The 27,883-nt window shown below is 41.2% G+C and overlaps 2 protein-coding genes across 6 annotated transcripts in view; one reads left to right on the top strand and one right to left on the bottom strand.

Annotated features, from left to right (window-relative positions):
* CCDC146 (coiled-coil domain containing 146) overlaps nt 1-8,040 on the top strand; it is a gene marked incomplete at its 5' end in the record, with an annotated part of 109,846 nt that extends 101,806 nt beyond the window's left edge. Inside the window, 4 exons of the mRNA XM_079931709.1 lie at nt 1,869-1,997; nt 2,531-2,668; nt 5,862-6,110; nt 7,459-8,040. Of these exons, the coding sequence (XP_079787835.1) occupies nt 1,869-1,997; nt 2,531-2,668; nt 5,862-6,110; nt 7,459-7,662 (720 nt within the window). The 3' untranslated portion in view covers nt 7,663-8,040. The remainder of the gene's footprint in view (nt 1-1,868; nt 1,998-2,530; nt 2,669-5,861; nt 6,111-7,458) is intronic.
* A 199-nt stretch (nt 8,041-8,239) lies between these two features.
* Nucleotides 8,240-27,883, bottom strand: part of GSAP (gamma-secretase activating protein) — an 89,561-nt gene continuing 69,917 nt past the window's right edge. For 2 of the 5 annotated variants that reach the window (XM_079931705.1, XM_079931708.1), the window contains 6 exons: nt 26,150-26,211; nt 22,384-22,479; nt 19,773-19,843; nt 19,200-19,294; nt 14,319-14,438; nt 11,593-12,800 (listed from right to left, as the gene is read on the bottom strand). In XM_079931705.1, the coding sequence (XP_079787831.1) occupies nt 12,406-12,800; nt 14,319-14,438; nt 19,200-19,294; nt 19,773-19,843; nt 22,384-22,479; nt 26,150-26,211 (839 nt within the window). In that variant the 3' untranslated portion in view covers nt 11,593-12,405. Of the gene's footprint in view, nt 10,441-10,485; nt 10,941-11,094; nt 11,197-11,592; nt 12,801-14,318; nt 14,439-19,199; nt 19,295-19,772; nt 19,844-22,383; nt 22,480-26,149; nt 26,212-27,883 lie in introns of those variants that run through there. The other 3 variants (XM_079931707.1, XM_079931706.1, XR_013829804.1) reach the window with 3 other exon arrangements.

Below are 27,883 nucleotides of genomic sequence, written 5' to 3' on the forward strand. Positions count from 1 at the left end.
CTTTAAATCCAGTAAGATCCACAACAGAAAAAATTCACTCTGTACTATGGAAGCATTTTACTTGTGTTAATTGCAAATTAATACTTCTATTCAATAGATTAAAATAGACAAAATTAGTTCTTCTTAAAATATATATATATACTTAGCATTTATTATATAAAACCAGTAATCCGGTATAAAATATGAATTCAGTTTACCCAAGAGGAAAATACTATGCATTCAATGATAGTACCCCCTGCCTGGTGTGAGCATTTATCATTCTGACTGCATATGAATTGAAGCATAGGGACTGTGTGTTATCATCAGCTCCGTGTTCTACCAGAGTTAGTTCTAAGCTTAAGAACAGTGGAATAGAAAGTTTCGCATTAGTCTTCAGACTGCACCTAATTATTTAATTGTATACTCAGCACTAATCACATGGGCCCTTTGAAGGACACCGTGTGAAATTTCAAGCTTCAAGCAAGCTGTTTTTGTACCTTGCCGTTTAGTGCCAGATCTCCGTCATATCCTGTTATTTGTTATAGCTACAGTGTTTTGTTTTTTTTTTTTTCAATCTTCCCCTTTTTTGTATCACTTTCAGAATTCTCTTAAGGTTTGCTTTTTTTTTGGTTGCTTGAAAGTTTTTAATCGTCCAAGGATTATCATAAGTCACATTTTCCTGCAATATTTTACTTGTAATAATAGCCTGTTTTTAGGGCTCCTGGAAGTCCTGTGAACTGTTTTCGGACACAAGAGCACTATTTTATATCGAAAAAGGATACGGTTTTTCCTCAAGGGCCCATGGGGAAATAAGATCAATCAAGGTGCCACTTTGATAAGCAAGCACCATATATTTTTTCTTATCTAATTTCCTAATTAACAAAAGGAGACATTAAATGTTGTTAATAACAAATACAACAAATACACATACATGGATACGTTATTAACTCCCTATTAAGGGCAATTAAGTGTGGAGAGACAGGAATAAAAACAATATTCACGTCACCATTTGAAATTCTTTTTGTCGGGAGGAGGAGAATAAGTTTAAAAATTTAAAGTACTCTAAATATATTATCTCGTTTAATGGATCAATCCCATGAGTTTGGGACTTATTTTCCCATTTGATAGTTGAGGAAACTAAGGTTTAGAGAAGATAAATGATTTGCCTGCGATTATACAGATTTTCAGTAGAAAAGCTAAAGGTGATGGCTTGGTTTTCACTGTGTTCCACATCCCTCCCTACAAAACAGCTAAGTGCGGCTGCCACTCCTGCTTGAGAATTTCTGTATTTCTTCATCCACCTCCAAAGTCTCACTGCGTCAACAAATATAGTTGAATATATAACACATTACATTGGGTGTTTACCAAAAAAGATACAAATAGTTCGGGCTATTCCTCACAGACTGTACACTGTGTTGACCTAGTAATTAAGAATTTTACTTTTCTTTGGGAAGCCATTAAGCCTATTGCCAGCAAAGGGTTTTAAACTGGAGTCTAGTATGTTGTGTACCCTGTATGCTGTTATGCTGTGCTGTCTGCCTTGGCCCCTGTAACAACATGCAATAAAGAGGTCAAGTCTGTATAGTCGGAGCTCTGCAACCACACAGCATCCCGGGAGTATAACACAAAATGGGAAGCAATAAAAGGACTGGTTGTAAAGTCAGCATTTTTTGATGACCCAGAAGTCACTGCCTTGCTTTGCAGAGTCAGTTAACAGGTATCTTCCTCCCTGTACCACACGTGAGTAGAAACATTGCTTAACCACAAGTCCCAGCTGATGGGGTGTTAAGAATTCCCTTCCACCTTTGCCTGGAAAGACCCTAAAGACATTGGGTTACGTGACTTTAAGATTTACTGAGCAGAGTTACTGTTTCTTTCTTGTTTAATAGTTTTCACAGTGTACAGACAGAATAAAAGACCTGGAGAAACAGTTTATAAATCCTGAGGGTGAGAACAGAACACGCTTCCTTCCAGGGAAAGATATGACCAAAGAAGAAATGATCAAAAAAATGGATGCGGTAAATGTCCTTTCTTAAAATAGCATCTATTAGCCCCTGTTGATCAGTGTCACAGATATCTGTGGTACAGTTTCATGTTATGAGGATTCATCCCTCATTATTCTAGTCACTAATATAGTCCTTTCATTGCAATCTAGTAACGAAACCTAAGCTTGACTTTAGATGCTTGCCAAAAAAGTTAAAACCTGAGTGCTTTCAAAATGCCCATCTCTGTCTCACGGCCCATAGGAGCAATTCTGGCATCGTGAATGGATTAATTTGTCTTCCTGATGGGAGCATATCAGAGGAATGGCAACGTGGAAGCTAGACGGAGCTGAGAGGGCCATTCTTTGCCATGGGGAGGAAGAAGTGCCACAGCTCTCGGGGGCGGGGGTCAGGGGGTGAGGGGAAGTGTTGACTTTGTCCAGTTCATTGAGTCATTAATGTTCATTAGTGAAGTCTCCCTTCATTAAGGGGGGAAAATAGTGCTCTAATTAGGAAAGATTTTGACTTGCATGACTTTTTTTTCCTATTGAAATTCTTTTCGACCGTAGCTGGAACTACGGCTGGCCAAGAAGGAGGAGAAGTTGCTGGAGAAAGATTTCATCTATGAACAGGTCTCCCGGCTCACGGACAGGCTCTGCAGCAAAACGCAGGCCTGCAAGCAGGACACACTGCTCTTAGCCAAGAAGGTCTGCCCAAGTCCCCGCCTCCTCTCTTCTGTCCTTCCTCCTCTATCACCTTCCATTTTCCACAGACTGCTTCATTTATTGGGGGAAGCCCCAGAGAGATTAGCCTTTATGAATAGATAAAGACAAAGAATTAAAATTTAAAATGTAAAGATGACTCTTGGAGAATTGTCCAAGATAAGGTTCAGTCTTGTGCCCTGAATGAATTCTCATTATAGTGGGAAATCCTAAACCTTTCAATGACAGTATACAAGTTTCACTTAATAGGGTACCTACTCAAATATGACAGTCATTATCTTCCTATTTCATGAGACATGTTAAGTGCTTTCTAGTTCCTTGTGAAGGGAGGGCCTCATTTATCCAGCGGTCTGCATGGGAGCTGCCTGAATCCAGAAGTAGCCAGAAGGCAGCAATGGAAGGGGACCATTAAAGAGAACAGCAGTCACACAACTCCCTGGGGTGGAGCCCCCACCCAAGCCTCACTAGTGAGGAAAGGCCAGTAACGTGGGGCTTCCTAATTCCATAAGCTTAAAATACCAGGGCTTCTGATCCAAAGCTACAGGGTCAGGCAGGGACTGCTAGAAGCTATAGCAGGAGGAGCAGCCAGCAGGAGGGAGGCTGGTGATTCGGACGCAGCAGGACTTTGCACCATCAGGCATCAGACGGTCTGCTGCCTGCTTGGCGCCCCCGGCCCCTTGCAGCATCCCTCTGTGACAGTCCAGGGTTTTTAGTCAGTCAGCAACAGTCACTGGAGCTGCTGAGTGCAAAAGGGAAAGGGACACATTGTCCACACCATGTAGTGTGGGGAGACAGTTCAGAAGACGCCATGAATGATGGTGTCACCCACTGTGGGCTCCTGGGGGCAGTGACTGTTCCTTATTCTTAGTTTCCCCAATGCCCCGCATGTGCTAAACTTTAGAAAAACGTTCGTTGAATAAGTTAACAGTCCCGTTTTAGAAACAGTTCTGGCACACTAAACTACTGCAAATCTCAAGGCTTCTTGGCCATTTTTATTTGGCTTTACACTTCCACTAATAGACTGATGAGGCCAACAGCACTTGTGCAAATCTCAATTTACCTCACAAAATAAGAAATGTTAAGACTTCTTTAGGCTCATGAACGTTGCCTGAATTAGTATGTCTGAAGTTTCTTTAAATGTTGCCTTCCTTTATTTTGCAAAATGAATTTGCCTTTCTTTGGGGGAAGCTGGTTTTTGCTGAGGCCTGCTTGTCAAAGCTGATGGCAGAGTCCCTCCAGAAGTCAACTGTTAAGCCAGAGAAACACAAATGGGAGCTGCCGACACAATCCACATGACCAAGAAGTTTCCAGCATTACTGAGTCCTGTCCTCATGATTCATCTCCCTTTCCGTTCCCCACATTCCATGCTCTCTACCTGGCTTTCTTCCTCCTCCATTTAAAATAATCTCCTCAGAGTAGGCAGAGCTGGAAGACAGAAAGACATTCAGATCCCAGATCTGTGACTTACCAACACTACCAAGTGACGTTGAGAAAGATACATAAATGGTCTTAAAACTCAGTTTCCTGATCTGTGAAATGGGTGTGATATCAGCTAAAGTGGTGGCAAGCATCACATAGTCGAGCAGAAGTGGGCTGGCCCTTGCGGGTGTTCAACAAGGTTGCACACCTCATCTCTCATCTATCTTAGAGAGCTTATGGCTCCTCTTACAAGTTTCCCAAATGAACAGAAAATGGGAAATCTCAGCAAAGACTCAGAGAACCCAGAATAATACCATCCTTTTTTTTTTTTTTCATTTATGGAGAAGGGAGGTTGGTTAGTTATACACACACTCAAGTGTGCAATGACTAGTTAATAAAATTTAAAAGAGAGATAATGACTCATCACTGAAGTTTTGAATGCCTGTCATTTTTATTCAAATTATGCTTCCTGAAAACTAATGCAGTATAGAAGTTATAGAAATTTATATTCCCTATTCCCTTAAAGAGACAAAGTTTTCACATAATAATTGGTCATTATATTTTCAGAGGCACGTAGATCACCAGCAGCAACGTTTCTGTAAGCAAATGTACACACAGACCAGTATATACTCTATTAAGAGAAGACAGTATTTTGAGGTAGGGTGTAGTTTTTGGACGCTCATATTCGTGTCTCAATTTACCTTGGTTCAAAGGAATGAACAATTAAAAGAGACTAAGAATTGATTCATTCCTTCATTCGACAAACATTCAATTTTAATTTTGTCTCCTATATTCTAAGCAGTGGGAACCTCATGAATAAAACAAACAGTCCTTGTCCCCATGAAGAGTACGTTCTTGTAGGATGATAGGCTATAACCAAATAACCAAATACATTTATATTATAATGTCAGTAGTGAAAGGATATGAAGAAGTAATAAGACAGGGTAATGTGACACTGAGTGTTGGCGGGTGGCGGGAGTCACCTCTTACTGCCTCACCAGCCTTCGGCCACACTGAAAGGCCGTGCTGTGGGCCAGAAAGCTTACAGGAACCACCAATTCCAATTTTACTTCTTTTCTGTCTTTTAAAATCAATTTTCCCACCTAGTCTTATCTTTTAATTCTTTGATAATAAATAGCTTATATGAAAAGGTAAGCACACATACACAACTAGGAACATTTCTTTTCAAATTACTGGCCAGACTGTCCAGTTGAGCTCATGCTTGCTTATGACCTCATAATGATGCATCCTGGGAATTACGATCAATAATACACACACACTGAAGTGTGACAGTTTCCATTAAAAATCATCACGGATGCTGATTACCTTACTTAAGCAAGTGTATTAATAACTAATACAATTCTGTTCTACCAGATTTTCCCCCCTGCTTAAGTGGCAAACTAATAACATGGCAAAATTAGGCCAGAACTTAGACATCAAGAATACCCTTTCCTTTGTCCTTATCACCTCTTAAAAATAGAGACACTAAACTATTCCCCTCAATACTACCCACCTGGAAATCCAGTAACTAGATGAACAGATCTCTTTCTTCTCCCTCCTCCTTGTCCTATTTCACAGCCAGGGTGTTGGGCTGAATCTCTGAGGTCTCCTCCAGTTCTTATTCTCTGTGAATTCCCACTTAAACTTTCCTTCCTTCAGGCAAGAATGCCCACCTTCAGAGACAGCCAGAAGCCTGCCATTTTCTTCAAGTCTTCATGGAATGTATACATAGGCTAAGCCTTGGGCTTTTTAATTCTAGATGAATGGCTACCAGAAAAAGATCAAAGATGCTACTGAAAAAATGATGGCTCTTGTTGCTGAGCTGTCCATGAAACAAGCTATGACCATTGAACTCCAAAAGGAAGTCAAGGAGAAAGAAGACTTCATCCTCACTTGCACCTCCAGGATGGAAAAGGGTCTGCCCCTCAATAAAGAGATTGAGAGAGAATGGTTGAAAGTACTTCGAGATGAAGAAATGTATGCCTTGGCCATGGCTGAAAAGTCTCGGGTAAGCTATGGCTTCTACGGTGCATTTGTAAAATGTGCCGGGAAGGGCTGCTACAGGGGTTGTCAATCCTCCCAAAATATATGAAAATGTTCTACTCTACCACACACATAGGCCCAGCAAGTCATTAGAAACAAGTTTTGCTTTTTTAAGATATTACGTAGGCAAGCAAAGTACAACAGTCCAAAGGGTCAGAATATTCCCTGGAGAACACTGGGTGGGCATCAAGTCCCACCCCACAGTGTTCTATCCTGGGCTGGCATGGTGAAGACCAGGACCTCCCATTGGCATGGCAATGGCCAGGCTGGCACTGGTTTTATCCTAGGTCTCTAATCTCTGTCTTTGCACCCTGGCTCAGACCATACCTTACTCTTCAATGTATCTGCTGTGGCCACCACAGCATATTGTGAGGCCTCAAGCGTATTATGGTTGTCACAGGCTTCTGCAGACTCTGCACCTGGTGCAGAAGCTACGATTAGGCTTCAGTACCACCCTTCTCCCACCAAAGACCTAAGTCTATCACTGACCACCTACACACTGGGGGCTCAGTTCTTATTCCTACTCCCATGACCTTTCAATAATCTTAGAGTGGAATTAGGCATCTCTTTCTGAGGAGACTACATCCTGGGGGCCTATAACTCACTCTCAGACTACAGAGCAGACATCCCCAGAAGATCACCATTCCCTCCCTAACCCAAGAAAAAGGTGCATTCCAAACACATACTATGAATTCCTGAAAACAGGGTCTGATCTGTCATTCGTATGCTACCTGGGATTATATTCTTGAGGGCATTCAGACTTTACCTGTGGTGTCCCAGCTGTCATTTACCTGTCTCCATTTTTTCAAATTCTTTTTAATGCTATAAGAGATTCCTCTGTTTTCCAGAAACACAGGCAGAATCTTGAGGCTCAAAGCAAGCCGCTGACCACTTCTCTCCACTGGTTCTACTTTACTCCTTATCTCCTCCTTTGTACCATTTGCTCACCAGTGACCTACCAAAGGAAACAGATTATCCTGCCTTTGTCACAAACATGGAAATAATTAGTGTTTAATGAAAGATACTGTTTGGAATGTAGCAAATTTAGGTCCCACCAACCAGTTTATGGTAAACCCTAAACCCCAGGAGTACAGTGATGCTTGAGCAACATGGGTCATTCCAATGAGACGAAATGTGTGTGCAGGTGTGCGTGTTTGGTGACGCACCCTCACACCCTCTTGTCCCTTTGGGGAATATCGGCCAGCAAGCATAGCCGAAGGCTGCTCAGACCCAGCTGTGTCTGATGGGCCCTGAGGACGAAGCGACTTTACCTGAGTTTTCAAAAACTGAAAAGGATAAATCATTCTTTGCAGGAGTTCTTGGAAGCAGAAAATCGCCAGCTGCCCAGTGGTGTTTACACAACTGCGGATCAGCGTCCAAATGCCTACATCCCAGAGGCAGAGTCCACTCTTCCTCTGCCAAAACCGTACGGCGCTTTGGCTCCTTTTAAGCCCAGTGAACCTGGGGCCAATATGAGGCACATAAAGAAACCTGTTATAAAGCCAATTGAAATCTGAACATGTGAACCAACCCAGGCTTCTCAAGGAGGCGCTTCAACCAGGCTTCTTCACATCCACAGCTGGAAAACGTCAGCGTAACAGCTCTAAATTACAGAGTATCCACAACATATGCTTCCTTCCTATCACACTCACCAATTTCTTTCTTTTTCACTTTATCTCTTGATTACATTTCAGAAATATATAGTAGACTGGGTGCTACAAAAATGCAATAAAAATAAATACCTTTTCAGCGAAGTACAGAAATTGGCAGAGTGGTCTTTGTTTATTAAAGAAAGAAAAGCAGATCCTGTTCAATGTACCCACTTTTAAGAAAAAGAAAGAATGGTTGAAAAGGAAAATAGCCCAAGTACTGCAGGGGCGTAACTCACTTTGTTAAATAAATAGTTGCATTGCAAGTTGATGTCAGTAAATCTAAACTGAGTGAAAAGCAGTAGGGAAGCTTGTCTTTTTTAAAGTGATGTTATAGTGATTCTTTTTACAAATAAAGAATCCTTTTGGGCAAAAACAATTATGCCCTAATTTATCTTTCTTATAAATCTAGATTTTCCACCATGTTATATGCAAATACACTTGTGATTACTTTGTTCTGATACCAGATTTTTCAAAATTTCAATGAAGATATTTATAATTTTGCATGTGAAAGAGAAAATGAGGCCAGTTCCACTGATTTCATTACTCTAATATTATTGTATTTCACCCAAGTATATTTTGCTAATTCTGTTTACTTTCTCACATAAAAATATAAAAGTAGATTTGAAACCAGTGATTTTACATTCATTAACATGCTCAAACTATTGTTATTTCATATTGTTATCAGTTATGAATTTCATTTCACGACTCTGGGAGTGAGAAATATCACATTCATTTATTTTGCTAAATCAAACAAATTCTGTTCCAAGCCCCCACCCAGACAGAATGGAGGGAAATTGAATCTCATTCTCCGTCTAGGAGTCCTGAATCTAACCTGACTGCTTTGTGAAGTCATTAAAAAGCAAATCCTTGAGAGAGCCTATAACAAGTAATGCTGTGTAAGCTGTGTGCTTAATGCAAAGAAATACTACAAACTTACACACAGTTGCTGTGTTGTAGGATCAGTAATTAGGGATTCAAAAAATAAACACACAGGAAGTTTAAATAGATAGGAAGGAAAAATAATTTTTAAAAATTACAAAGGTTTGGATGCTTAAATATTACAACGTGTGCTACTGGTCCAGAGGGTGACATGCCACTGTGCACTGGAATGGCCAGGGATCACAGTCAGATGGAACTTTTTATCTGGCCCTGAAGCATAAATAAGATTTTAGTAAGTGGAGGGGATTCCAGGAGGGGGAAATCGCCTGAGCAAGACTTGGAAGTAAGAAGACAAAAGTTCTGTTCAAGGCCCAGTGAGCGAGGCTGGTTGGAACAGGACGTTCGTATTGGGGAAGTGTATAAGGCCAGAATTTGGGAGATCTTGAATGTCAAAGAGTTTGGATTTTATCCTGTAATAAATGGCAAGCCACTGAAGGATTATGAGCAGAGGGGTGGCAGGATCAAAGTAGTGTTTATCTCTAATATGCATCAGATGAATGAGACTTCAGAAAGCAGCAGAAACAACCCGGGTGTGAAGAGGAAAGCGTAGGGTGATGAAAAATAATGACCTTATCAAGAGGAAAAACCAGCACCGCCTTGCTGATATGGCTCCAAGACTCTGAGCTTCAGTGACCATGAAATATTTGACCTAAATGGGAAATTCTGGAGGAGAGGATAATTTTTAGAATGATGATTTTAGAAAAGCTGAATTATTATACTGGCTAGTGATATTTGTAATCTTTAAAATTTCACAAGTTCAATGAGGGAAACGGTGTGAAGAGAAGAAAGCAAAGGGTTTTGGGCTTACCCCAGGAGTCAACTGTATTTATGGTCAGAACGTCACTGTAGAAGAGAGAGGGGAAAAAAAAAGAAAAGTGGGAGAACTCGTTAGGTGTCATGTGGGTCTTTGGGGGAACATGTTCATGGAGTCATGATTCTTGGTGGGAATAAAAGGCTATGTTCAGAGAACAAAGGAGTTAGGCTAAAACTTTCAGTGTTTTTTTTAAATGACAACATATTACTAAATCAAACTTTTATAAATATAAAAATAACTTTATAATATTAAATACAGTTCCATCTGAACGTTCACGAAGACAAATCCTACTCTATGTATGTATAAATTATTGTATTTTGCAAATTATTCCCTACTAGAATTAGCAGATTTGACTTAGTCCAAATTCAGTTTTTTTAAAAGTATCTAATTTCCAAAATAGAATTTTTCTACAACTTGTAATTTTTCTGCTTGTCATATGCTATTTTCAGTGACACAGCCAATTTTTGATTTTCTAAGCACTGTTCCTACATTTTTAAAGTATATTTTATTTCAGAGTATAATAGAAACTAGCTTTTGGCCTATGAGAGCGCTAGGAAGATCAGCCACTAGGAAGAGCATCACTTAGGCCACTTCATGCCCCCTTGGACTGGCTGCCATTTCTCTACACTTGACTGTCTAGTTCTGTCTGAACAAAGTACTAAACTGAAATTCAGATGGCTCAACAATGTATTCTGATTTTGGTTACCAGTTTAAAATATTGCTAAAGAATTCTCAACAGAAGTAGAGCTAACGAGCAAGAGAAAAATACTGGAAGCTGATATAACTGCATTTTCCCTTTTATAAGCCTAAAAGCATCGTGGTGTGTTTCAGAGCTGCTTCCTCTACGAATTTTGCGTCCACGTTGTCACGTCCTTCAAAAGCATACAGAGCTGAAAGGAAAAAGAGAGAGAAGAGTTACTATGAAGCCATAGAACATTTATAATATTGTTCCCATACTTCACTGAAATCATAATTATTTTATATTTTAGTAAAACACATTATTCTGAGAATGTGTTGTTAAAATTTATTAAACCTCAGCACCAAGAAAGGCCATTCACACCAACCAAATGGGTTTTTAACCTCTTAATTCCTTTTAAAACCTGAAAGGTGGTTATTCCTTTGGTAATTTAGGTAGTAAATTGTGTATTGCTAATTAAAACCTATTGCAAGAAGATCCTACTTATAATTAGGGGATATTTTGGCAAGAAAAAGGTACACAGAAGCACATAGAGACTGACTGATGTGTCAGGGGAAAAACAGGAAAATCCTGAGAGCAGAGGAGTGACTTACCTGGATTGGAGGACTCAATATCTGTCAGTATTTCAATGAAGTAGTTCAGAGGCAGAAATTCTACACTGAATGATGACTTGTCCATCATAGGACTCCGGGGCTAAAAGGGAAACGGCTGTGGTATCAGCTGATTCTCCACAACAAGCACAAACTTAAAGTGGTGAGAACTACAACTGTTGTCCATATGCATATGTTAAAATGGGCAAAGAGGTTCCAAAATCATTTAGCGGGGCCTCTGCTCCACACAGACTCACCTGTTTGTTATAGTTCTGAAGCAGTTGCTTTACATGGTTCCGGGAAATAATGTTAGAACTCACAGGATGATCCCAAAGTCGACAGATCTTCTGACCTGTAAGCTATTTTTGCAAATTGAAAAATATGTAGAGGAGGATTTTTAGGGCAGTGAAAATACTCTGTATGATACTACAGTGTTAGATATATATCCTTATATATTTGTCCAAACTCACAGAATGAACGACACCGAGAGTGAACCCTAATGCTAACTATGGACCTTGGTGATTGTGACGTGCAGTGTAGGTTCATCCACTGTAACAGATGGACCCATTCTGCTGGGGGATGCTGATAATAGGGGAGACTGTGTGTATGTGGAGGAAGGGGGTGTATAGGAAACCTCTGTACCTTCCACACTAAAAAATTTAAGTCAATAATAAAAATAAAAAGATGGAAAAATACAGAGAGGAGAATATAGCTCACAGCATTAAGTAAATTTATTTTATATCAATTCATAATTTTTTAAAATGTATTCCAGCTACTGAGTCTAAAAGACAGACTCTTTATGGTTAATGACCTCGGAGAAAGGCCATTTCCTATGAGGTATGCTTCTGAATTTTGAATAAATACTCCCTTAAATGCAACTCTGAGGAAAGCATTTTGTGTAGTGAGGCTGCCAAACTCTTTTTCTGAAATGGAGTTCATCTGTTACTCTTCAAAACTGAGTATCTGCATGCCAACCCTACGTGATATTTTGATATGAAGCTAAAGGTTACAGGCATGTACTCTGCCAGTGTCTCGCCCAGAAAATTTTAATTCCCTAAGGGTATAAGGCAAAAAAAAAAAAATCAAATTTAGAGACCAAACTAAATGTTCAGAGATATTCCCCAGAGAGATCTAGCCATGGAAAATATGCTTTGTTTTCTATTCTTGCCTCGGCCTCAGTAAGCCTGTGAGGGCGAGAAGGTGTTATAAAGCAAGACGATTAGGTCCAGGAAGGCATCAGACATCCCTTTGTGGGAGGATCGTGCCAGAGATGTAAGTGCTCAACGTATGTAAATGGCACAGAGCTGGCCAAGGCTCTCATGGCCGGGAAGTCCGCAGAGTCAGAGGCTCTGAAGACCTTGCCGTGGAATGTCTGAATTTCACAGCATTTCTGATTCAGAGAGCTACAATACCCCACAAAAACAAGGAGTGCCTGTATAACCCTCTCCCTCATGTTTCTCATTTTTCCTTCAACCAGGAATGTTTTCCTGCCGTGGTGCAAACAACAGTAAGAGGAAACGCAGCTCCAGAACCTTCTGACCTCACCTGTATTTCAATTTCTTATCAGTTTAAATGCCAAAAGCACATGTTTCCCCTCTGCCTCCCCTCAGACTCACAGACGTACATATTACTGTGGTTTCCTCAGAGGAGAAAACGGCTAAACGTTCTAGGTGGGCCTGTGCCGAAGCAGCACATGCACAGCCAGGGGAGCAAGCACTCGGCAGGCCCAGTGGGAGCAGCGGACAGACAGGTAGGGATGGACGGGATTTCTTGGAAAGGGCCGAAGGGTGAGACAATTCAACTGACTTCGGCCCAAAGCCAGTAACTGCTCTTCCTGCAAGAAGAAACTGAAGGAGGGGTACATGCCAAGGCTTAGAAAATAGAATATACTTCAGGATTACCGGAGGAAGCCGCACAATGATGCTGAACTTTACTTTTTCATTTTTCTCTGTATTGTCCAGATCTACAAGAAAGTCAGAAATTGGCAAACAAAATAAAACAAAACAAAAAGAAAAAACCCAGTAATCTCTATTTTAATACCTGAGCAAGCTAATACTTCAGAGCTTCATCCTGGTAATGCATGTCCCAACCTTGTTTTTCAAGCTAAGTCTAACAACACTATGAAAATATTAGTTTGTGTCTCTCTGAATAAAAAAGGGATTTTTTTAACATCTTTATTGGAGTATAATTGCTTTACCATGGTGTGTTAGTTTCTGCTTTATAACAAAGTGAATCAGCTATACGTATACATATATCCCCATATCCCCTCCCTCTTGCATCTCCCTCCCACCCTCCCTATCCCACCCCTCTAGGTGGTCACAAAGCACGGAGCTGATCTCCCTGTGCTATGCGGCTGCTTCCCACTAGCTACGTATTTGACATTTGGTAGTGAGTATATGTTCATGCCACTCTCTCACTTCGTCCCAGCTTACCCTTCCCCCTCCCTGTGTCCTCAAGTCCATTCTCTAGTAGGTCTGTGTCTTTATTCCCGTCCTGCCCGTAGGTTCTTCAGAACCATTTTTTCTTTTTTTTAGATTCCATATATATGTACTAGCATATGGTATTTGTTATTCTCTTTCTGACTTACTTCACTCTGTATGACAGACTCTAGGTCCATCCACCTCACTACAAATAACTCAATTTCGTTTCTTTTTATGACCGAGTAATATTCCATTGTGTATATGTGCCACATCTTCTTTGTCCATTCATCTGTTGATGGACACCTTTGTTGTTTCCATGCCCCGGCTATTGTAAATAGAGCTGCAATGAACACTGTGGTACATGACTAAAAAGGGATTTCTTAATGAAGCTGCTGCTCTATATCAGGGAACAGCGTTCTGTAACAGGCTGCCAGTCACAGAGCAATTCTTCTGACTGACTTAAAACATGCAGCACCTTGAGGAATGGCAAATACTTCAATATATATTAACAAAACTCATCTATAAAATACCACAGTTGAATAATTTAACCAAGAGTCATTACACTACAGACCTTATTTCAAGTTCAAATTCCCACAGGCACTACACCTCTCATTACTTTTCCTTGCATTTCAAGTCTAACTTTGAGAGGACGGAGTTAATCAGCTGAAAGTAAGCCATTGCATGACATTTTTCTTGAGAAATAAGCCTTCAGTCTCCTATTCTCAAGTGCCCTCATGTACAGAAAAGGAGTCTAATAGTTGTGTACGGATTGAGAAGCCCTTTGGGGTCTCTTGAAGGGCAAAGGCACGGTGGTCCAAAGGATGGTTACGGGAAATGAACCGTACTCAGCAGGCCCAGCTGCGTAATTGTGGAACCCACGCAAAACGAAAACGAGGAGCCCCTCTTCAACTATTAAGAATGTCAAGATTGAATATAGAACATTAAACCCTGCACGGGCCCCTTCTGAGTGCAGCAGGGCCCCGTGTGACCACAGGTCGCACACCCACAAAGGCAGCCCGGTGGTGCTGGGGCTGGAACAAGGCAAACTCAGAGCCCCTTACCTTTCATGAGCCTTGTGACAGCTGTTTCTGTGAGAAGCAACACTCCGTTATCAATGTAATGCAGCAGGTTATGCAAAGGCAGACAGTGGACACCAAGGATCGTGTGCAGAGTGTGAAAACCTAGGATGAGAGACCCGGGACGGTAGACACGGTCAGCTATCATCTCTGGCCTCCCAGAGGGAATGACTCTGGTGATGGCAATAAAGCACTCAGCTCCCCACTTGGCAGCTAGAGTCAAATAAATGCTCCTTGAACACAAGGTCCAAGGTTCCTTCCTTCTGTATTATCACAACTAGGTATTGTGCTGAGTATATAGTAAGTTCCCAATAAGCACGTATTCCCTCCACCTTGCATGCCTTCCTAGGCAAAAAGAGAAAAACAGTGCAAGGTCTGCTGAATGAAGATGGTTTTACAGTTTAAAAGGTTTGTAATTCTATGGTAAAATCGCAAAATAGAAAAATTAACAGTAGAGCTTCAAACTCCACATGCCCAGGCTAAAGCCTGATGGACAGGGACCATTTTGCTGCAGGAGAAAATATTTGGACCAGAAGGGGACTGATTAGTTTAGATGACTAATCTCTGGGTATGCCCTAGAGAAAGGCTTTTGGGGTCTACTTGGACTAAATCATATAAAAGAAGAACTAAAATGATATTGCCAGATAGCAAATCTCTAGGAATTCAGTAGAAAGGCACTCTCAAGCCCTTGGGCAGGGCTAAGTCTAAGTCTCACAGGCAGGGCTACCCAAACTCTCACAGAGCTAGAGCTCTAAGTCCACTATTCACACTAACCGACACAAACAAACAACATCAGACCGGGAGAGAATCAGAAAAGCCCTCTTGGAAAAGATGGCACGTGAGAGGCACTTTGAAGGGTTAATGCCATTCCTGAGAGTGGAAATGACGTGAGAGAACATACAGGCTGGAAAAGCAGCAGAAGTCAGGTTTGACCTGAGTAGACAGAGGCCGGAATCATGCTGTGCTGCTTACTAGACGTAGGTAATTAAGCCTTTCCAGCCTCTGTTTCTTCATCCCTAAAGTGGAATCACCAGTACCTTTCCTGCAGCGCTGCTTTGAGAGCTACAGCTAGGTCTGTGCAGAGCCTGGCACGTGGTGGAACAACGTGACCAACACCAGACAGGTACTGAGGCCTTTCATTTACACACAGGCTCACTTGATCCTCATATGACACCATGAGGTGGGAACTACTTGATCCCCATTTTATAAATGGGGAAACCAAGATTCACAGGAGCTAAGAAACCTAACCGGGAAATAGTAAGTGGCTGAGTTAACATTTGAACGCAGACTGTGCGATTTTAGCCTAGCCTTTTAACCACGACGTTATCCTGCCTCAAGAACTGGTGTTAATGGAACAACCCGAACAGAGGCCCAAAGGTGAGAAAGCACGGGGCACATTTAGGAAAGAGTAAATGACCCAGCTGGGTTGGAACAGGCGTGCAAGAGGAATGGTGGAAGGTGAGACTGGAAAGGTTAATTTATTCAACAAAACCCCTTCGGCATGCCAGGCAAGGAGCTGGGTGTGCAGTGATGAGAAGAACAAGCATGACTGCTGCTCCCATCCACCTTCCAGTCTGATAGGGAGACTGACAATCAAGTAATCACAAAATAAATATTCATTGTTTTTAATATGACCAGTTCTATGAAGGAAAAGTATAGGGTGCTCTTAATACATGTGTCACGGGGTTGAATGCTGAATGACAGCAAGGAATTGATTATTTAATCAACTCTGGGGAGGCACTGAAAGCTTTTGAGCAGGATTGTTAGAGGATGTGAGTTTTACTTGTGGAATATTAATGTGGCAACAGGCAAAGAATGGACCAGAGTGACAGCTTGCTACCGGAGGAATAAAGATCTGTTGGGTAGTGACTGCGTGAACGTGTCCAAGAGGGAATGAGGGCACTGAGAGTGAGAGGGAAGGAAGGGATCATAGGATCATGGCGACGTGTACTGGCTTGGAAACTGATTGGATGTGGATGGGGAATGACGAAGACTCGTTGCCTGACCTTAGAGGCTTACATGACAGAGACATGATGGCCAAAGAGAGCTGGGACTTGGATTCAGAGACGTCGTGGAGCTTTCTCTCTCTGAGCATAAGAAACATGAGCAGTGGGAGACTTGAGTCCCATGTCCTGGCAACATTGAGGGTCAGATAAAGTTCAGACTCTGCCCTCAAGCAGATGTTAATGGGCTGACAATGGGATGAGTCTACTAACTGCTCTGATTCCAAAAAAAAATAGTGATTTTACTAGCTAATTAACAACATGAGATTTTTCAAATGGATTTGGACAGTCTTCTCAAGATTAAAAAAGTTATAAAATTATCTCTGAGGAAGAGTTTATAGAAGGTTATTGATCCTACAGATTTTCTCCATTCAAAATTCCTCTCTAGGGGCTTCCCTGGTGGCGCAGTGGTTGAGAGTCCGCCTGTCGATGCAGGGGACATGGGTTCGTGCCCCGGTCCGGGAAGATCCCACATGACGCAGAGCGGCTGGGCCCATGAGCCATGGCCACTGAGCCTGCGCGTCCGGAGCCTGTGCTCCGCAATGGGAGAGGCCACAACAGTGAGAGGCCCGCGTACCGCAAAAAAAAAAAAAAAAAATTCCTCTCTAGCTCTGTGTCCATGTCCTAAAGATCCCTGATGACCGTTTATCCTCCATTCCCAGGGCACAGTCCCAAATTCAACAGCCCATTCCTTGCCTCCTCTCAGCATGTCAGCTCTAAGCAACAGAGCAAACTGGCTGGAAGTAGGCATTGGTACCGAAAGAGAGACCTTTTCCAGCCAGCTCTAGTCCTCACCCTCCAGGGCTCCTGGCCTTCTCCAGGCAGCAAAGAGAACACAGGTCCCTTTTAAGTGGTAAATGCTCCAGCTCTCAACTATGACTTCCCTTCTGTGGTCCTCATTCCCTTTTTTCTTTAAGTAATTCCGGTTACAAGTTTCTGACACTTGGAACTCAAACAGTTCTCACTAGTCCATGGGGCCTGGAAAGCGAGCACATCTACATACATACACACAAAAATACCTGCGTTTACACACACGTGCCCCACCCCCCAACATGATCCAGTGTCACTTCATATTAGGGATACAAACATTTCTGAGAAAAGGAAAAAGAGAAACTGCTCTTTCTTACTTGACCCATGGACACCAGCCATTAAGCTCTTACTCATAATAATTTTCAATCACTATGGGTAAAATTGTTCTGTGTTTTCCCTCCTTATCCATCCCTGTGTAGAAATGCAATGTTCTGTAGAAAGTGGATTTTTATGATCTCCCAGATATAATATTGTCCCCAGTCAGTCAGTGTCATTTACTTATAAAAGGAGCTTGGAGATCCATGGTGAACAAATCTGAAACTGTCGACCCATTTCTCTACCAGGTCTTTTGTGTTAATGACAAACAATTAAGAATTTAAGCTAGAAAGCCATATATAATTTTCATGAAATCTCTCCACTCTTTCTAGAGGGCACCTCACAATTCATATGCCATTTAAAGCCACCCATTCTCCTCATGAGTGGTCACTTTCAGATCCCTACAAAGTCACAAGAAACGCCTTTTGTGCCTCCACTACAAGCAGATCTTATAAGATAAGGCATATGGACAGAGAAAGTGTGACAGATTCCAGACTGTGCCAGATATATCACAAATGCGGAGAAGTTGAGATGTGCTGTGGGGATTTTCCGGGCCCATAAACAGCCAATGTTTCAATATCAACTAATTCAACTGGAATATAAAATTCAAGAGGCAGCACAGAACAGTAGCTAGAAGCATAGATTTTAGGGCCAGACTCCCTGGATTTGAGCACTGGCTCTGTTGCCTAATAGCTATGTGACTGTAGGCAAGTTACTTAACTTTTCTGTGCCTCAATTTCACCATCTATAATGTGGGAATAATATTAAGTGGAACCATTTGAAAGTGCCGTCTTTATTGGTCAAAAACTGGTTGGATATTAACAATTTAATATGGTTCAATTTAAGCACTTAGCATCATTATAAAAATTAAATGTGTTAATTTATGTAAAGTACTTAAAATAGTACCTAGCACAAAATGGGGACCATATACATGTTGCCTTAAAATGAATGAACAAAGGAACAAATTAATGGATGGATGGACAGATGTATATGAATGAATTAAATAAAATTGGCTAGTATATATTATATAGCGATAGCTATCATAAAGCTTAAAACTCATCAGAACTTACACATAATAAGCATAAGGCAGGTCGTTTATAGCAAACAGGAGCTTGTTTCTTACAATGAATATTGATTTATATGCACATTTTCCCAACTAGACTTTTGTTAATTTGTGGAATTGCTCTAATTTCTAGCCCAGTACCTGGCATGAAACTGCTCAACAAATGTTTGTTGACTGAATGAAGAAATGACCAATTAAATGAATGACTGCAGACACATGCGCCAAAGGTGTTTTGAAGCCTGATTTGGTCCTTTTTCAAAGTCCTAAGGGAAATTTTTAGCTTCCAAGGAACATATCAGAATCAACTCAATTTCTGACACCCAGCCAGACCTACTTCCTTCTGAGGGTTAACTTTCTTGATCAGATAAACTAGGCCTGGAGACATCAGAGAAAGATCTCCCTGAATCAGCTCCACCGGTTTTTGAACCAGAAAGTTGCACGGGGACCAGCCTTGGCTCCTAAAATTGGTGACAAGCTACCGTATAGTTTAATAATCAGAGGAGTTCTGGTCGGCAGAGGCCAACCTCAGGCCCATCTGTCCCAGTGACACCAGACACACAATTTCGCAGACATGGGAGGCTTATTCTTAAACTCATAATGCACCAAAGTCCAGAGACTACGTGAAGAAGAAAGAACAAGTTTATTACAACAAAAAACAAAAAAGCCAAGACTTACCAGGAGGCAGAGGTAAAAACAAACTGTTAGTAGCTTCCAAAATCCTGGTCATGATGTGAAAGACCGCAAATTCAGCAGCACTCGCCCGCCTATTGCTGGTCAAAGAACAAAGCAGCATGTCAGGCAAGCAGCTCATCTCCAAAACCCCATTTGCACGTAAGCAGTAGCTCTGAGTGCCACATCCTGGTGGAATGCATGCTAATTGTGAAAGGCTATGCCCCAGAGAAAGGTTCATAGATGTGATGACGACCAGCGGCCTAATGCCTACAATCTAACCAGACAGTAGGCACAGAAATGATAAACTGCATTAACTTAAATTCCCCTTCTTGGCAGTACTGAGCTCATGTGCCCCTCCCTCCTCATCAGCCAGATGCCAAGGAAAGAGGACAGGTGAAGTAACAGGGGCATAACTCTAAATGTTGAGTTCAGAACTAAGATGGATGGTGTAAGGGGCTGGTGAGAGTTACTTTCAACTGGTAAGTCTCAAAAAGGCTTTGCTACAACAGGCAGCAATCAGAGTTGTTTTACCTCTTTGTACACCATGATAAAACAGAGCAAGAAATACTTGCGTACAAGTGGAGAACCCAGGGATGAAGATTATGTTTCCTCCAACTGGCTTCCAGTATTTGGCAAATGAGATCCAGCTAGAGGGTAAAGACAGTCTGTTAACCTCTGTTCATACCCTTTCCCCTACAAGCTATCCTTCCATAGCTCTGACAGGCATGTTCGGGCAGCTGGCATTCAGGCTGTGCCCGGACACAGAACCAGCCTTTCTGAGGTCAATTCTCACGCACTGGAATCCAAAATGGAAAGACTGAAAATGTGCAGCCGCGTCTAACAGAGCACCCTCTGTCATTGCAGGCAGTGCCCCAGCTGAGCTTCCCCACCGCTAATTGGCCCCATCGCTCACAAACACAGGCCCTCAATCACAGGCCCTTATCCATCAGTGAAGGTCAAGTGCAACAGAGTTCGCCGTAGGCCTGTTATGTGGCAAGGGTGACATAGCCGACAGCTGACAGAGGAAAGGCGGTTCTGAAGAGAATGGGGGTCCTGAGCATGTGCTGTGGAGCACAACTAGTTCCAAGTCCAGGTTCTACGTTTTACTCATTTGCCAGCAACAGGGCAATCTCTGCGGAGCTGTTATCAGGACCACAAATCCATGCATTGCACATGTAGACAAAGGACAGGGGCCAAAATTAGGAAGAGTTTCCATGTGAGCACAGACAGACACTATTTATTCTCAATGATATAGATTCTCAGTTTCTCTTTGACTGAAATCAGGTAAGATAATAAATAAGCAATATAATCAGGGTTTGCAGCAACCTCCTCGGATTTATTTTCTAAAGGCTGTCCAGCCACTCTCCTGGGAGGGGACTGGGAGACTCAGCCGTTTGCTGCTGGGCAGGGGGAGCAGCTTTGGCATCAGTCAGTGACTGCTGAGTTGGAAAGACAGGGGCAACGAGTTTTCTGAGACCTCATCTCTACCATTTCTGGTCCTATTGGTTCTAGGAGCTGTTAGCACAAACTAGCGTTATGGGGATTCTTTTATGTGATTAACTATAGGGAAGAATGATGCTTGAAGAAAAACCTTAACATTCTGGAAGATGAAATTTAAAGTCAACAGAAAGAAAGATGGTTGGTGATGTGTTAAATAACTGTGTGTTATGAAAGGACAAAGAAAGTAGGTTAGTATCAACATGGGGAAGATCAGTAACATATTCATAAAGTGAGCCCCTTGGTATCATTCAACTGCAAAGAATTATTATTTAAGAAAGTTTCAGTGCCCTGCTTGTAAACATTAATATATGCAAATACCAACCTCTCCTCCTATACTAAAACTCTGAAAGTCAAACCTTACCACAGAAATTCAAATATATGATTTAAAACCAGATACTAATGACTGCAATAAAGGCAGAAAACTTTTTTTAAAAAATATTCCGCAACTTTATTCCGACTAATTAACTATGAACCGTCTCTATGGCCATATGACCAACAAAGGATTTGAGTGAGTTACTTCCATGCATGCACTTTACTATAGAAATAAATCAATGGGTGGCACTTGGGAGCATTTTGGGGAGTTGTTTTAATTCAACAAACACTCATTAAGCAAGTGCCATCCAAGAGCTCAGGCTCCATTCACAGAGCCATTCTGCCACTACCCAGTTTTCCAAAATAGAAGATTTCTTTCTGTATTTCTTTTTCGTTTGTTTGTTTTTATTTTTTTAAATTTGTTTTAATTGAAGTATAGTTGATTTACTATGCTGTGCCAATCTCTGCTGTACAGCAAAGTGACTCAGTTCTACACATACAGACACTCTTCTTTTAATATTCTTTTCCATTATTGAATATAGTTCCCTGTAAGGCAGAAAACTTTCAAAGTTAAACATGAAATTAAATCAGGGCCGTATCTAATAAATTTAACTAATCTTCCAGAATTCAATGCAAAAATATTTGTTCACATTTACACACTGGTCCTATGCAAACCTGGAGAAATGGAGTGTTGCAGTGTTCTTTCTCTTTCTGTATATTTAAATACTTTAAAATTTTTATCCATCTTATTATTTCCAGGTTCTAAGTAGGGTGAGGCCTCAACTCCATATGTGTTTTGAAAGACTCAAGACAGCCTCAAATTTCAATCCAGCTGCATCACTTCTATTTACACATGGATCACACAATTTCAATGAGTGGCTACCAGGTAAATGGGATGCCAATCTCCTCAGCAGACTCTGGAACGTGGTACGTATTTATACAACTGGCCTGGAATCTCACCTAATTGGGCTGTTGGAGCTAAGTAAGAATTGAAGTTCAAGCTCTCTCATGTTTGCAGAAACCTCCACGTACAGAAACCACTACCTATGGTTTACTAAGGAGCTGGAAGATGACAAGAGGACATGAACGTTTGGCAACCACTGCTGAATTCATCACTGTTCCAGGCTTCCATGAGCGTATAACCACTACCGCAAGGGAGTGCAATAAGCCACTGCCAGAGCCACATTCTCTTCGTTTTTTGGTTCTTTTCCCCCTTTCTTCAATCTACAGCACCACATATACAGGTTTGAGGATGGGAGAGCTCCAAAAAACCTAATATGAAAAACCTACTGAACCACATACTGGGAACTATACACCCAGAGACCAAGCGGTTGAGCGGGGGTGGGTCGGGTAGAGAAGATAAAGCAAAACCAACCAGTTTTGAAACGTAGTCCAGAACCATCTGTTCAATTTTCTTCTTTTCTACACCCTGTAGATGTCTCAAAAGATGGTCTTTTAGCTCAGACACCATCTGAAAACAGAATATAGATTAGATAAGTCACAACCTACCCGATCACACCTGCAACTGGTTTGAATTCTATTCATTTATTAACACTTCCTATCAATATGAAAGATATTGGACCTGAAGATCCCACTAGCAGAAATGCATAACCCACCATGTTCCTTAATGGGCATAAATCAGGGGGCACCACCATTTTCCTCGAGAGGAATGACTTATGATTCACCCAAAGTCCAGTCAACAGCTGAGAGCCAGGCTCCCAGCCCTGTTGAGAATTCTCCAAAGAAGCCAGTAGAAGTCACTAGCTTAGCAGTCAAAGGCTTTGGGATCTACCAAAGGATTGAAGTCTACTGCGCCTGGCTATGGAGAGCTAAACGGGAACAACTCTAAACGTGGAATGACTATGCTAATGGGGGTGGCGGGAAGGGACAGGATTTGGGTGTTTGCAAGGACAGAGGATGGAGTAAAAGGAAATGCACCAGGTACCTCTCTCTGCACAATGGTTAAGACATTCCACGCAGCTCCCTGGCATGTAAAGGTATGGATATATTTAGCCTAGTGCCTCCAGATGGGCTTGTTTCTGTAGCCACACTCTTCTAACCATCCCTGGGGCTCCCCAATCAGTGTGGCATTCCCAGCCCTCCCACTTTTTGCTTTTCTCTCCCTTTCTTCCTTTTTTTCTCGCTTTTGCCTAAATGGCCTGATCAGCTACAAACCCTCTTGGCTAGAGAAATCTTTGCATCAATAAACACCATGGGAATTGTACAACTGACAACACACGTATATACACCTTCTATTTTAGCAGATTTACATTTACGACAGACACACTGGGTAAACCTTAGCCCGTGGCATCCTGGGCCAAGACAGAGTGGTATATTATTTCAATTCAGTCTCCGGCATGTGCTAATTGATTAGGCTTTAAAAAAAATTATTTTTTTTCTGTGTAAGTTATAATGCATATTTTTGTGCATTTCAATTTTTCTATAATAAGCATAAAGATGAAAATTTAAATTGCTCATAATCCTACCATCTACATTAACACTTTGGGTTTTTTATTTTCCTTTTTTCAGTTTGCACACTCATTCTAATATTTTACAATCTGCTTTTTCTCACATAATAATTTATGTCATTAAATATTCTTTATCACACTAGTTGTAATGGCTGCACAGTGTCCAATTTTATGAAAATACTATAATTGAATTATTTATTCCCTTCTTACACATATGCGATATTTCCTTTACTATTGTTACAAATACCACCAAAAAATCCTTACACAAAAGTTGCTTGCCATATGCTCGATTATTTTGTCAGGCTAAATTCCTAGAAATGGAATTCATTGGGTCCCTACTTAAGGTTACAGAGACATTGCTAAAATGGCTTCCACTGTGGTTATATTAATTTCCAATTCCATCTCATGAGGCTGTCAAATTCCCTGTACCCTGAACTTTCCTAGTATGATTTTTAAATTTTTGTCAATTTGATAGACAAAAAAAAAAAGACAAACAAAGAAAAACATTTATTCTGTTTGTCATTTGATTATAGTAATGTTAAGCATTCTCTTTCTTACCCTGCCCCAACTCAAGATCTCTTGGCCTAAATTAACTTTTGAAAATTCACTGGTCACAGCTTTTGTCCATTTCCCTTCCAGTGTGTTGTTCTCTTACTGATTTATAAACATTACATGCCAAATGTTATTCTTTTATCACATATGTGGCAAATACTTTTTTCTAAATGTATTGCCTTTCTGTTGTTCTCTTCTAAGTTTTCAGTCAATCTTCTCCTGTAGGTTTATGTTCAATAATACACTTAAAAGGCTTTCTCAGTATTTTTTAACTGTCCCCTTATTTTATTCAAATTCTTTCACACAGTTTAAAATTTTTATATGACTCCTTAACCTGACATTTCTGTTGGTTTATGATATAAAGTGGCGGTATTTGGGGTGGGAAGAATCTAACTTAACTGTCTTTTCCAAAGAGTGAGGCATTGATTGATTGATTGAAAATTATTTCTTTCCACATTGATTTTTAAATGCCTCATTTTTATCATACACCAAATACCCAAATTTAAACTAGAGCCTCCTGTCTATCTTTGTTATCAGCACCATATTGTTCCAATTATTGTAGACCAACAACACATTTAGATATCTCGTAACGCCAGTCCCATTCCTCTTTATTTTGTCAAGTGAGTCAGTCAACTGTCAGAGAAATTTCACTGGCTTTTTGTTTATAATTTTACTAAAGTTAGATGCTAAGGATTTGGAAATAATACACTGTTTTTCGTTATCTTTTTTAACTGGTTAATCCTAATCAAAAAGAAAATAAATATAGCATCACCAGCTTACTAATTTGCAGCATTATTTTGTTTATTTTTTAATTTTATTATTTTCCCAGTTGATTATTTTGTTTGTTGCATTAGACAATCATAGCATCTTCTTTTGCTTTCATTTCTTATTGCATTGGCTAGAATTTCTAAAACAACATAAAATTTTAGTGAAAATAGCAAGGATACTTAACTTCTTTCTGACGTTAATAGGAATGCCTCCAATGTGACATGAAGAAGGATGCTGGCTATTAGTATTAGACTATACTTTGTTTAAAATTCCAGGAGTGGAATTTTACTTTTATCAACTTTTAGCACCTATAGAATCTTTTTTTTCCTCTTTGACTTAGTCGTGTGATGAATTACATTAATATATTTTCTAATATTAAGCCTTCCTAGAAAGAAGCCCATGTGGCTATGCTGTATTTTCAAATAGAGCACTGGGAAGTATTTTAATTACGCCTGTAGTATCTATATTCATAACCGTAAGTAGTCACTGTCGGATTCTGGTTTTAAGGTTATGCTGGCTTTTTAAAGTGATTAAGAAGCTTCCCATCTTTTTTTCAAAAATACTTTACATAACATGAGAATGATCTGGTCCTTAAAAGTCTGAAAGCACAAACTTATTAAATAACTTGGGGCCTTTTTTGGAGATAATCTTTCATATTTTTTCCAAATTATTTTATGGTTATTATGCTTTCAGGCTTTCTATCTCTTCTTGGCTCAAGTTTGGTCATTTCTAGTTGCCAAGGAAACTTTGTTTAACTAGAATTTTTAAGTGTATGAATATGTATTTACACATATTTTTCTCATATTTTTCAACTACCTATATTTAAGGTAATAGATTATCCCATTCCTAAGCCTGCACAGTATTAAAAATATTTTATTAGACTTCTCAGATGTTTAATAGTTTTTTTTTAAGATTTTGGATTTATTTGCCAATCCTGTTCTTCAATTAATTTATTTTGATTTACATCTCTTTGGTCTTCCTAGTGGTAGGACCTCTTGAGAAAAAATACTTTATCCCGTTGTATTTTAAACCCAAATACAAATGCTACAGAGACGCTGCTGTTTCCTATTTTAAAAACTCTCAGTGCTATACATTTCCTTATGATGTTTTATAATTATACATTTATTGGGGTCACTGATTAATTCATGTCTCTCTCACAAGACTACAAGTACCAAGAGGGCAGAAATTATATATGTGTGCCTCACCGCTGAGCCTACAGTGAGTGACTGGCAACAACCCTGTGTTGAAAGAGTGAATGAAAAACAAGAACAGAATGAGAAGTACAATCTAGCCCTTCCTCCTTTCCTTGGAGCCCACTGTTCACCAGCACTGAACAGCCCACAGACCACTTACCAGCCCCATAAGCAGCCGCTGGTGGTTGTCTTCCTCCTGGAAGAGGGGTGTTAATCTTGGCTCTGAAATTAAAGAGAGCAACAGTCAAGCAGGGTGGTTTTCGGGAATGGGCTGGAAGGAGGAGGCCTCAGCCTGGGTTTCCCTTCTCTGAGTCACTGGGAAAACATAACAATTCCCTGATGGGATGAAAATTTTTCATTCAGTGTGACCTAGTTCTACATGCTGCAACTTACCGCTTAGTGATATGCAGAGAGACAGAGAGAGCGAGAGAGCTGTGAACCAGAGAGGCAGAAACTGGGAAAGAAAGAAAGAAAACAAGGAACACGTTCCCAACACCAATATACTCTGACTTTGATTTCTCTTCAGTGTGAAGACTCACCACTAAGATCCTCTGCTTCATAGGAGAATGAACGACTTGGGCCCTCTCTAAACCCTAAGGGAGGGGCAAACCCAGGGATGGGGACTTAGTGAAGGGGCGCATGACGCCCTTCTTTCTGACTCCAACTTGTAGTTTATAGAGTAACTGAGGCGAGACCAGTCAGTTACTGGGGTAAATAAGAATAATTGGCACAAGTTATGGGACTGAAAAGGTAGCTAACTGAGATGGAAGAGTGGCATGTAAGGTTAAACCAAACGGCACTTTCTCCACCTTGATTTGCACCGCACCAGCAAGACTGGGGGGACAGGAAAACGCTGTCTCTAGGAAGATCTGCCCTAACGCTCCGCTAACGGCACCTTCGTGCCCCACCTTCCTCTCCCAGAACCTGAGTCACGAGCCTGTCAACAGGCGGAACTGCCCTGGTCAGGGGGCTGAGGACTCCGTGTGGGAGGGCATGGATGCCTCTTGACCCCTTGAGATAAATCCTAACTGGATCCTACACAGCTTTCATGGTAAACAATTCAAAACTAGAGCCCAGTAGTTTTCACGGCTGTTTTGAACTTCACAAGGAATGTTCCATCTCTGACAGTGACATTTTTCCTAGGAAACTAGCACAACCAAAGCACATGAGAGGAAGGGGCAAGTTCCCTGAAGGTCATCAAGTGAGAACAACTAGTAACGGGACGCAAACAGGCCTGAAGTACAAGAACAGGAGTTCTACCCAGTCGTGGGAGCAGAGGACACACAGGAACCTCAGCCAGACTGGCAGCACTTCCCACAGTGCAAATCCCCTAGCAACGCAAGGAGGGGAGCCTGCATGCTCACTCACACCCCTGGCGGACTCCTCCTGCCTGGTGCTGGTGGCAGAGCCCTGGCTTCAGGCCTAGATGGCCTGGTTCCCGGGGCTACTCAGTGACTTCACAGCTCATGCGGGCTGTGCGCACAGCTGCAGGATGTGCGGCAACGCATCATATAAAATAATGTCCGTTAGGGTCACCCAACATATACCTAAACATCCAAGCCCATAAAACAGAAGTGGGACATAAAAACAACAGCTCCTTTTTTAATGGAGGCTGACCTTTAGGAAGTCTGAAAGAGTTCCACAGACAAAATCACCAAAAAAGCCTATATTGAATACGCTTAGCATCCTCTCCTCCCAGTTTCCCCTGGCTAAGTTCCCCTTCTTTGTCAAGACTTAACTCGGACATCACCCCGCCGTGGGAAGCCTTCGTCCCCACTCCTGACCTAGCCCCTCACCCCCTGCACCCTGCAGCTGCGTCATGCCTGTCCCCTGGTTTAGACGCTATGTGCTAGCATTTCTTCCTCACACTCTAAAGATAAAGCAGCCATGTCAG

This window comes from Stenella coeruleoalba (assembly GCF_951394435.1).
Source record: "Stenella coeruleoalba genome assembly, chromosome: 9".
Taxonomy (NCBI): domain Eukaryota; kingdom Metazoa; phylum Chordata; class Mammalia; order Artiodactyla; family Delphinidae; genus Stenella; species Stenella coeruleoalba.